This window comes from Symsagittifera roscoffensis, chromosome 2, assembly GCF_963678635.1.
Source record: "Symsagittifera roscoffensis chromosome 2, txSymRosc1.1, whole genome shotgun sequence".
Classification (NCBI taxonomy): Eukaryota; Metazoa; Xenacoelomorpha; order Acoela; family Convolutidae; genus Symsagittifera; species Symsagittifera roscoffensis.
This window is the reverse complement of record NC_087063.1, coordinates 68,781,628-68,792,949: the sequence shown is the minus strand read 5'-3', so window position 1 is coordinate 68,792,949 and position 11,322 is coordinate 68,781,628. Positions and strand designations below refer to the sequence as shown.

Below are 11,322 nucleotides of genomic sequence, written 5' to 3'. Positions count from 1 at the left end.
AGACACATCCCGCTTTTTTCATCAACAACTGGTTATGTTTTCCCAGCGAATATTCACATCTTCTTCGCAATCTCAACCCTATAAACTTCAAGGCGTTCCCTACTTTCCTAATTTTACTTTAAGACCACTGAAAAAAGTGAAAAAAGTGAAATTTTAAAGGCTCATGTTGAGCCACTATGGAAAAATTCGGTAGTAAAAATTTACCGCCGAGAAAACAAAGAACCAAACAAAGGCCTAATAAAAGACCTTTTTTATCTGAAAAATGATATTAAAATGAAATTATCGAGCATTGTTTTTTTTTGTCTTAATGTGTTTTCTAAAACAATTGGGAACCTCTGAACTCTCAATTCAGAAATGATTCCATTCAGAAAACCGGTTAATTTTGAATCGACAGCCAGACCCCCCTTTAAGTTGATCAAGTGGAGTTCCAGGTTTGATCAATGGAAAGTTTTTGCAAATAAACTATTCCAAATTACCTGCTCTTAAAAGGATGTTTGCGTTCATAATTCAAAAAACAAAAGCTAGAAGGCCAATTCAATTAATAGAAAAAAAACATACTTTGCTAACTACTTTTAAATGTAACATAATATAATCAATTGAAGTAGTCCCATTTTGTTATTACACGTTGTAATAATTTAAAATCCTCCCATTTCATGCCATGGTTCTCCCTCTTTTTTATATGATTTTTCAATCTAAAAATCAAAGATAATCAATTATTCCCCATTTGATGTAGTTTTCTCTATAGTCGACGTAGTTTCTGAAATATGTGTCGTCCAAGTACTCGGGTGTAAACTCATTCACAAAAGCGCACATATCTTCTTCAAAATACTTCACCGCAAACGACTTTGTGTAACAGAATTTCACATTCAGAAACCAATTTGGGGCAACATTTTCAGGAACTGAGAGTTTCCAGGACAATTTGCAACCCCCTTGTCGGTTATCGGTGTGATCGTAATAGCTGTTCATCAAGTCAAGTGATCCATTTTCAGTAAAACCTGAACAAATTTCTTCATTTTCTTGCGTTTCATTATTACCGCACTGTTCGAACGTATCCGAGTTGACTGCGTAATATTTGTAGCAGATTTTAACTTCTTTAAACCAAGGATCGACTTCTGTAGAGTTTCTGAGATACCAAACCATCGAGCATCCGCCATCATTTCGGGTCCAATCTTTGAAGATGTCAGTGTAATTGTTAATTTTGGTGCAAGAGGGCGACATACCCGAACAATACATGTCTTCCTCGTCGCTCTCGAATTCGAAGCACAATTCGATTTCCTGCCACCATTTCGGTTTGATCAGGTTAAACTTCACACTCTCGCCGATAGATCTTATAACTGTGTAATTATGCATGCTGTTAGCCGATTCTTCCGAAATGAAACCCAAAAGCGACTCCAGTTTTTTGAATCGCGGTTCCAAATCAGGAATCTTTTCGAATCTAGCTATTGTTGACTTGAGTTGAATCTCCAAATCAGAAAGATAAGCACCTTGTAAATACATTTGTTCTGCCTTAAACATTGAAAATCTTTTGTTATTTCCATGAATCAAGCCATGAATTGGTTTCAGCTCGACTTTGGATGGCCAATGGTACTTTGATATCAACTCGAGTCCCTTCATAGAAGTTTTGTGGGGCAATCCATCAAAATGACGACCCAAATTTGTTTCGTCATGATTACGGCTGTAAGCTAAGAACTCTTCACTTACATTGAAACGTTCTAAAACTGCCTCTTCGGCGGTTTGATTCTTCGACTGGGCGCGATATTTTTCCACAAAATATTTCATGCTTTGATCTTTAATATCTTGATCGCTGCTTTTAAGATGGTATTCCTTTGCGACCAAGAACTGATTTTTAATAAAATGACCAAACCTTGCCCAGCTAAGGTAATGAGTGCCAAATTTCTTGATAAACTCCTGATAGCCACTCGGATTTTCATCATAATTTGAAGATAAGTTTGCAACCATTTCTGCCGCTTTTTTACCAAGCTGGACATTTAAATCTGGGTTCAATTCTACGTCAATTGCATTGAATAGAGAGTAAACCTCGGAAATAACCGAATGGTACTCGTTCAGTTCAATACTTCGTCCCCTGTAAAGTTCGTTGCTCGAAAACTTCCCATAGTCTAGTAGAATTCCGCTTCGTTCGGCCATTCGACGCTTCACGTCGGCGAATGATCTGAACACTCGGAGAGATGATCGGATTTTGGGATTTGGCTCTTCATTTTTCAACTGAATTTGATCCGGTATTGAATCTAGAAATCATTGATTTTCTTACTATAGCATATTTTGTCAGTTTTGCGCTCAATTACTTAGCGAAGAATGAGCGATTAAAAATTGAATTTTCGATTAACAGATAAGGCTATGAAGAATTATTTAGCATAAGTTTCGATCTACTTAGAAAGCAGAATATAGGAGAATATACATTTTTTTAGCTCAACCAAACACATTTTTTTCCTGAAATGCCTAAAAGCCAAAATTTATTCATATCTGCGTCATAAATTTATTCATAACTTTTTTTCATATATATTTAAGTAGATGTAATTACAGTAAACTTCTAATTGTAAACCTGATTCAACTGTCCCGTTTAAGTCTTCCAAAGCTGTGCAACTGAAGTCGAACACTGGTTCTCTGAAACCAGTGGTCCTGGAATCGTCCAGGTAGAACACTGAGATGTCGACCCCTTTGGAAAACAGCTGAAGACCCTCTGGAGTGTCAGAACATTCTTCCACAGCTAAAAATACACAAATGGGTTATTTCTCCACCCTTTCTCGCAACAGTGGTCATAATCATTACCCAGTATTATTATTTAGCTTGAAGTCTCACTATTAGTTTCAAAATGTAAAGATATAAGATACGAATTTTTTTGTTTTGCTTTCTACTTTTAAAACAGATTTAGACAATTCGAATGTTTTCAATATAATTATTGACAAAAATAGTCTTCGTAAACATGTTGATACAAAAAAGACTAACTCTCACCAAAAACGCAGGTCTGCAGTAAAGTCAGCAAAACGATAAGTAGCATCTTGTATGGCATTTTCATTACAGTTTCTCCTCTGTTTTTAAATTTCACCTAATTTATTTTATCATTCGCCATTTGGCGACCTTTATTCGTTAAACATTACACAATGTTTACAATTAGCAATGAAAACGGTAAAACAATTTCAATAGGCGTGAAAGGTCAATAGGCTAAAGTTTTAATTTTATATGATTCTATTATAATATATCTTATTCACAAATCATTATTTGATTTTCTTAAAAATAAATCTAAATTGAAAAATTAGAACCATTTTTGTGCTAATCGGGAAGACAGTGCTATGGGCAGGACCGGATTTAGGGGGGAGAGGTGGCGAGAAGGGGAGCGGATGTTTCCCCCTCAGGGATTCGATACCTTTTGATAATATTTCGCCACATCCATTTTTGATCAATCTAAGATCAGTTTGGTTGATTAAAAAATGAAAATTTCAGCGCTAATTTGCACAACTAGTTTGAGAGATAAAGCATGCAAAAAGTTGCAACTTTAGGTCAAAACTTTGCAAAAAGCTCTTCAAAACTTCTTTCTTGTCACAAAATTTCTAAAATTCGCATGCTCCTCGAAAAAAATGCCTCGACCCAAAGTCTTCAATGTGGCCAACCTTAAAAGTATTTGAAGAATTGTCGCCATATGTTTGAAAATCCGCCGCTCTTCTGAAGAAAATCATAAAGCTCAGATCCCAGTCTGACTAAAGGAGCTACTTTTGACAGCTGTACGACAGCTCGTAACAGGCGACAGAACGTAATAAGTGACATCGGGTAACAAGCTACAATTTGCATCCAGGCTTTGACAAGTAGCTACCGCTCTCTAAGCTGCGCTTTCACTCGTAAAATGGTAGTGTGCGTGCATCAGCTTTTGCTGCTCAATTAACTGTTTCCAGCATCGAGCGCGCGTGGATCTATAGATGAGGTAAGTGCCCTCGGCTATGAGAGATTGTGTAGGTCTAGAATTTTATACTGAGAATGTGACCGGAGTATCTAATGAAAAGTTTTTCACTGAAGTTGTCCTGCTGCCTGGTTCTTCCCGATCGTTCAAAAACTGTAGCAGGCACAATGCTAAAGCTTTGAGTTCGACGAACTTGGCTGAGTCTTTTGATTTGAAACATCAGTCTTACCATATTAGTTTTCATACTAATATAATTAGTTCTCATTGTAGGGAGAATGCTACCCTAAGATTTCGAGCTACCTCATGAAGTAATCTCTAGAAGGAAACACTCATCAACAGTTATTTGCTCATCATCATACTCATCGACAAAAAATTTGCTCAACAACAACTCATCATCTATTATCCGCTCATCGCTAGCTAAGTTCCCTTCTTGATCGTGAGAGGTCGTTTTCTTGAAGATGGTCTGGTTGACTCTGAAATCAGGGTCCGAGCGACGTTTTCCGATGGCGCCAGCTCAATCGCTGCCCTCGTCCTTGGTCCTGATTTATTCTCGCTCAATTTTTTTTTCATTAACTTGGTTTTAGTTGAGAGATGATGTCTTCTTTGACTATTCGAGGGACCATTTTCTGCAGCGATTGATTAGATGATCACGGGAAAGTGATAATTCCCGCAATTTCGTTGTCAGCGGTCCTTTTTGAGGAATGAGGAATGTTGGTCAGAATTAGTGTTGCAACAATAGTTCGAAAGTTCGAACGTTCATTCGCGAGATTGACATTCGAATGCTAATTTCATCATTAGAATATAGACGCATGCTGCTCTGTAATTGGTTGGAAAAGGATCGAGCCCACCATCAGAGCGTGTTTTTAGTACAGCTGGTGATGTGTTAACAAGAAAACGCAGTTTGTCATTTGGGTAGCATGTTGCTATATGCAAATCTTTATGTGTGATGATTGGTATTTGTTAACTACGTACCTCGAAATTGAATATTTCATTAATTTTTTTGCGAAGGCTCCAGTTTTTTTGTGGAAAATAATTACCTCTCAGAAATTTTGGAAAATTCAGCATTCGAATGTGTCATGAGGCGACCTGGGGTTACCTCGTTTACAACTTGTTCTTGTAACAGCCATGCTGCAGACTTATATTTATCTTTGCTGATCAAGGTCACAGATCTGGCCTTTACCGAATGCCACGCTATGCGTGGCCACTCTGTTGTTTTGTTACATCGTTGTTAGATGTCTATTCATCTCTCTTGTCTCCTATTTCTCTCGGTTGAAGTTCTGGCCGATAAAATACTTAATTGGAACAAAGTATCTAACATTAACTCTTGCAACTAACTAAACAACTAATCTATCAATTTACTTCTTACGAAACAATTAAGTTTTGACTCGTTATTTCTCGGCAAATGTGATGGCACAGCCAACAGTTCCTGTGAACAAAGACAGGACTGACTTGTTAGGTATTCCTCCCTTTTGAGCAAAACCATCTGTTAATTCTCTGGGAATCTTGAAAAGGTCAATTCTTCCTTGCAGTGGGTCTAAAGGACAACATCAACCCTCATGACCTTCCAGTAGAGCCTGCAGAGATCATCCATGATCCCCCTCCGAAGCCAGAGGAAGTTGTCACTGGAGAAAATGCTGGGGAGGCGAATGCTCGAGTCCTTCGAGATCAAGCGGCGATTCGAAGAGTAAATGAGTTGAATGTCGAACGCAGGAGAAAAGGCCCTAGAATTAGCCAAAACTGGTTTTATCACGAGGCTGCTGAGGCTCATTTGAAGTCCTGTTTGTTCTTCTCATTAGGAAATAAAGGAAAGAGACGCTTTGCAGACTCCTTCCCTCACACGAACATTAGCGCTACTCCTTTTCGAGAATTTCACAATAGCTGTGAAACGTTGTTCAAGGTGGAACGGGATTAGACTGTTGAACGTATCAAGCTTTATAAAACAAAATCCACGCTTGAAATGACACCTTTTCTTCATTTTACGCTCGACTTAGCGCTCAGATTGCCCTGTGTAACTGGCCCAACGCTCAAGAAAGGGAAACACTAAAAGATCTTTTCATTGGACGAATTCGAGATGTAGATGTTCAGCAGCAACTTATCAAGGCTAAGACAGATTTGGATAAACCTCTCAAACTTGCACTGGAGTGTGAAATAGGGGCTAGTACGTCCGCGCAATTCCATAAACTACTCCCACACAATCAGTTTTCCAATACTATTAAGGTTAAACAGGAACCCACTTTCTCAATTCAGTCGTCTCGAGGACAACGTAATTATCCTCAAAACCAAACCAATCGACAAAACACGCAAGGTAACCAAGTGAACAAATCATGCTAATTTTGCGGTAATCCTTTTAGTCCGGATCACAGAAAATCTTGTCCAGCTCGGGAAGTTACTTGTAATCTCTGCAAGAAACGTGGTCATTTTGCAAAGTGCTGTATTTCGTCAAAACGAAGAGTGAACTTGATTCACGAGAATGAGGAAGCGTGGGGTCCCTCTATAGATTGTAATTTCATAGATGCTGAGTATGATAGTGAACCAGAATATGGTGCTTTGCAGCTAGAAAGTGCAGTCAAGATCAATAGTTTTCAGCTCCTCAAGTGAAACAGAGGGAAACCTAGAAGCCTCCGCATTCTTTTATTCAACCGTCGATACGGGAAGCCCAGTTTCGTTCCTCAATAAACGCACTTATGACCTATTTTTACAACGTAACCAGTCTATTGAATTTCGCGATATCACACGATACCCTTTTGATACTTTGTACATCGATTAAAACAAACAACCCATTCGTCTTCTCGGTTCGGTTCGGATCCCGATTTCTTCTAATGGTTGAAAAGTGGAGGATGCTCATTTCCTCGTTTCCGAAAATAGAACTCGAAATAATTTGGGTCTGGATTTGCATGAACAGCTAGGTGTGGTAACAACCCAATTGAGGGCTGAACCTGTTCATCAGCTCGAGGATATTACTCAGGATCCAATATTAGAATATTGGGGTTCATTCTTTGCCCATAAATACGCCCATGTCTTCAGTCGATTAGGCAGATCCAAACATCACAAAGTCTACACTAATTTTAAATTCCCTCTCGTACCTCGTCAAGTTAAAGGACGTAAAGTTCTGATCCATATTAAGGATAAAGTTGCAAACAAATTCAGATAATTAATGGAACAAGGCCATATTGAAAAACTGGATAAATGTACGACAGAATTTTTCATAGCGCCCATTGTGTTAAAAGCTCATTTAAACTTGCCCTTAACGCTAAGCCGATGAACGCTCAGATCTGGAAAAACAAGTACCAGATGCCAAACATTCATGAACTCATCAATTCAGTGGCTCAAATCATAACTAAAGATGCACCTGGCGAGGTTTGGTTCACATCCTTGGATTTGAAGTATGCTTTCAGTCAGTTGCCGCTGTCATCCTTTACTAGTAGTCATTGCAATTTCAACATCTTGTGTGGGGATGCTACGGGGACGTACAGATTCAAAACCGGGTTTTATGGCCTAACTGATATGCCAACCGAGTTCCAGAAGGCAATGGAGTGTACTTTACAAGGACTAGAGGGTGTCATTTGTTAACTGGTTGACGTTTTACTAGTCACAAAAGGGGATATTCAAGAACATAACGAATTGGTAGAGAAGGTGATGCAAAGACTTGATGCGGAAGGCTGGGCTCTGAAACTCAGTAAGTGAGAATTTTCAGTTAAATAACTAACTTGGTTAGAGTATGACATTAATGAGGACGGTTACTCTCCTAAATTTTCAAAAATTGATGCAATTCAATCACTCAAGCCTCCAAGTTTTTTGAAACAGCTACGTTCGTTTATGGGAACTTTAAATTACATGCAAAGGTTTATACCCAATTCGCATACCCATAAAATTGATTGATTTCCGGTAATCTTTAAAGGCTGAAACAAACAGTCGTTTCTGTGGGGAGGGGAGCAAGATAATGTGTTCAACATTATCCTCAATCTGGTAGCCAAAATCCCTAGCCTTTTTCATTACGTTTCTTCTAAAAAATCAAGGGTAAAATGTGACCCTAGTGATAACGGGCTAGGAGCTTGCCTTGAACATGAAATTGAACCGGGAATTTGGTCACCAACTGCTTTTGCTTCGCGTTTTCTTAATAATGCGGAGGCGAAGTTTAGTACCAACGAGTTGGAATTGTTAGCAATTGTTTGGGCTTGCGAACACTTTTCGTACTTATTTGTTGGGTGATCGTTTTCAGGTGCTTACGGATCATAAAGCCATAATCTCGGCATTGAATGAAAATTTTAAAAACAAGACGTATCAATCTCGTCTCTCTAGATGGGTAGATCGTTTATTACCCTTTGATTTCGAGGTTATTTATGTTCCTGGGGTCACTCCGGGTGTTGTTACTTATTTATCTCGTTACCCTACGTTTTCGGCTCCCAAAGCCCTCAAGTTATGATGACTTCTAGTCGTCAAGTCCATTGAGGCTTTTAATAGAGCCTTAGCTTTCATCAATTCTTATTGCTTACCTAAATCGAGGTATGGGTATTGTCCTTTTTCACAAAGAGGGCGTTAATGATATATCGCGGCATCTTGCTTCGCATTCCTTGCTTTCCAGTAGTCTCCGGTAAGGGGCGACGGAATATTTACTCGGAGTTTAAACCAATCAAATCGTGTTATGCAAAAATGTCCATCAAATTTCTCACCAATAGGGCGTCGGATTATGCTCAGAGGATTTTAGCCAATCAAAAACCAGTATGCTAATTAAAAATTGTAGACCAGTTTCTCTCACTCAATATCATTTTCTCCGACCTGAACCTTTACGAAACAGTCAATCCTTTATGCTATCTAAAATTAACAATTCTTCAAATCTATCGAATCTCAACTCTCTAATCATGAATCAGCCGCCCGATACTGATCACAAACTAACTGGAAACGACCCAAACTCTAATCTAACTCACTCTATTGATTCTCAGACTGTACTCAACTCAACAGCTGAACAAACCGATCTAATTACTTTTGTGGAAAACTTTCCTCTGATTTCGCCGAACTTCAGACGGCCAAGCCCGCGTTCTCCGATGAGGTCTCGACAGTTGGGTCAAATTTCCAGAAATAATCAACCCGCGAACGAGCTGCCAAAACCCGTTTTGTTGCTGCGAGGACTAATTCCCGTAAAGAAGGACACGCTCAGGTTTTGGAAGCCATGAGACGTTTGTCTAAACCTGGGAAGCTCAACACAGCCGCCAAGATAGGGGTTTTTGCTGTTAATGGCGGCAGGCCGATCCTTTCGAAATCCGAGAAGGACATTGTGGGACTGCCAGGCCTCTTCGATGCTGACCTTTTGGCAGAACTCACTGAGGAGGACCGCTTTCTGGGCCCTATGAAAAAGCTATCGTCAATGAAGACGTTACTTACTTCAACAAGCTCGGGTCTTATTTGGCCCAATTCTGGCCCAAGGCAGCGGTGGTTAATGATTGCGTGATTGTTGATAACAAGTTGGCAATACCTGAACTTCTCTTGTTGTTCTTGATCGAGCTGTTCTTGCCCGTCTACATCGCTCTCATCTGGAAAAAGAGGCTATGATGTCGGCCTCTGAATACATCTGGTGTCCGTTTCTCAATCGACAGATTGTCGACACTTGTGAGAAGTGCCTAAAATGCACGTTGTATAGTAAGAATTTTAAACCCGCTAAGACTTGTCATACAGCACAAACTTACCTAGTCTGTCCTGGCCAAATCAGGAATTACAGTTAGATTTCGCCGGTCCTATATTAGATGATAAGGGTTCTAAGATCTTTTTTTTAGTAGCAGTGGATCGTTTCTCTAAATTTCCTTCTGTTCTTATTACCAAAACTACTGGGGCCAAGAAAGTTACGAAATTCCTCGCATCTTTCATACGCAATCATGGTATACCTCAGCCTATCAGGACTAATCAGGGGTTTAAAATTGATTTAGTAGAACACTTGTGTCCTAGTAAAGGTATTAAACTCATTCTTTCACCAGTTGGAGACAACAAAGGCGGTGTTTTAGTCGAGCGTTCGATACAGACTATAAAGCGAAAACTGGGCACTGCAAAACTTGTTCCTAATTTTGGTAACTTTAAAGAAACCTTTCAACAAATAGTCGACGATTTTCGGAAAAGTAATCGTTCTGTGCTTACAAAATTGCCTTTCGAATTACATTTTGGTCGTATGCCAAATATTGAAAGGTCTCGAGCTTATCATAATGTTGTTCAATCTGATACTTCAGCCCAAAGACTAGAACGGAACCTCCTTGCGCCGGATCAGATTGCCAGCCAGGACTATAGCAGGGATCGCGCTAACGTGGTACCCAGAGGCAGTGTCATCCCAACGATTACTCTCCGCTTCCAATCGATGTTTTCCCTACAAGGCACTGGCTGAACTCGCTCGGGCGTCAAATAAATGGTCGCAGTTCAAACGCAACCTCCCGCCGGACGGTAGTAAGCGGGTCCTAAAAGAGTTGTCAAGTCGTCACTCGGACCTTGCTCATTATCTGAAGACAGGCTTTACACGTAACACTCTTCGTTTCTCGGATCATGCGTTTAGTTCTACGCCTCCGGGGGCTCCAATTAGTTCCCAAAAATTACCGGCTCTGCAACCTCGTCGTCCGACAAAAACAAGTAAATTGGAAAAACTTCTATTGTCCGAAACTAGTCGAGTTAGAGTTTTTAGGAAAATTATAGATCGTCAATCCGGAAAACCTCTTTATAAGACTGCAAAGTTCAAGATTACTCAGATTACCGATCATACTTATGTTACTGACAAAGGGAAAGTTTAACGTAAAAACCATGTTTGCCTTAAGCCTAACTTTTTTGTTATAACATTTCAGTTGGCCAAAACACACTAGGTGAACGTCTCCCAGCCTCAGGTAAGACCTCTCACAGTGGGGTCAAAAGGTCAGCTACTCGCTCCCAGCCAGTGATGTTGGAGCAACAGCCGGAAAACCCCAGCTTGTCTCACCCGATGGTTGTTGACCTTATAGCTGATTCATTCGTCCAGTGAGGGCTCGTCTGGGTCAAACCACCTCCAAGTGGTCAGGGAGTCTACTCCAGTTGAGAAACGGCCTAAATTGCATAACGATTCACCGCCGTTTACGTCCGTTAATACGACCAATTCTTCTGCTCAGCCGCTTGTCACAGATAGTGCAACCCTTTCGCCACCTACCGCCTCTGCTGCCCAGATTAATGGTTTTAGCACAGCTGACCCTTGGATCGAATTTCTATCCTCTGATGGTGTGTCTTCGGAGGGTTCTGTCCAACCCTCACAAAACGCGCTCTCAGAACCGCACTCTTCGTTATCTCCTCCTGCTCAGCCAGTGGTGGATGATTCAGAGGCGGTCAGGACCTCTTTACGCAGTAAGAAACCTACCAAATTCTTCGGTGATCCCCTACGTCACTCTGTCAAACTGACTGAAGAGGCTCAGATGAGT

General features: G+C 40.2%; 2 protein-coding genes across 3 annotated transcripts in view; one reads left to right on the top strand and one right to left on the bottom strand.

Annotated features, from left to right (window-relative positions):
* The window catches only part of LOC134840310 (ubiquitin-conjugating enzyme E2 A), a 311,529-nt gene that overhangs the window by 99,732 nt on the left and 200,475 nt on the right, over positions 1-11,322 (top strand). The gene's annotated exons all lie outside the window — the stretch shown is intronic.
* Positions 529-3,106, bottom strand: LOC134839374 (perivitellin-2 67 kDa subunit-like). 2 transcript variants are annotated; one of them, XM_063854902.1, is made up of 3 exons: positions 2,965-3,106; positions 2,561-2,725; positions 529-2,246 (listed from the first exon to the last, which is right to left on the bottom strand). In XM_063854902.1, the coding sequence occupies exons 1-3, from the start codon at positions 3,032-3,034 to the stop codon at positions 700-702; spliced, it is 1,782 nt and encodes a 593-aa protein (XP_063710972.1). In that variant the 5' UTR covers positions 3,035-3,106; the 3' UTR covers positions 529-699. The 2 variants fall into 2 exon arrangements, with proteins under 2 accessions (XP_063710972.1, XP_063710973.1); XM_063854903.1 differs by having other exon boundaries at positions 2,971-3,106.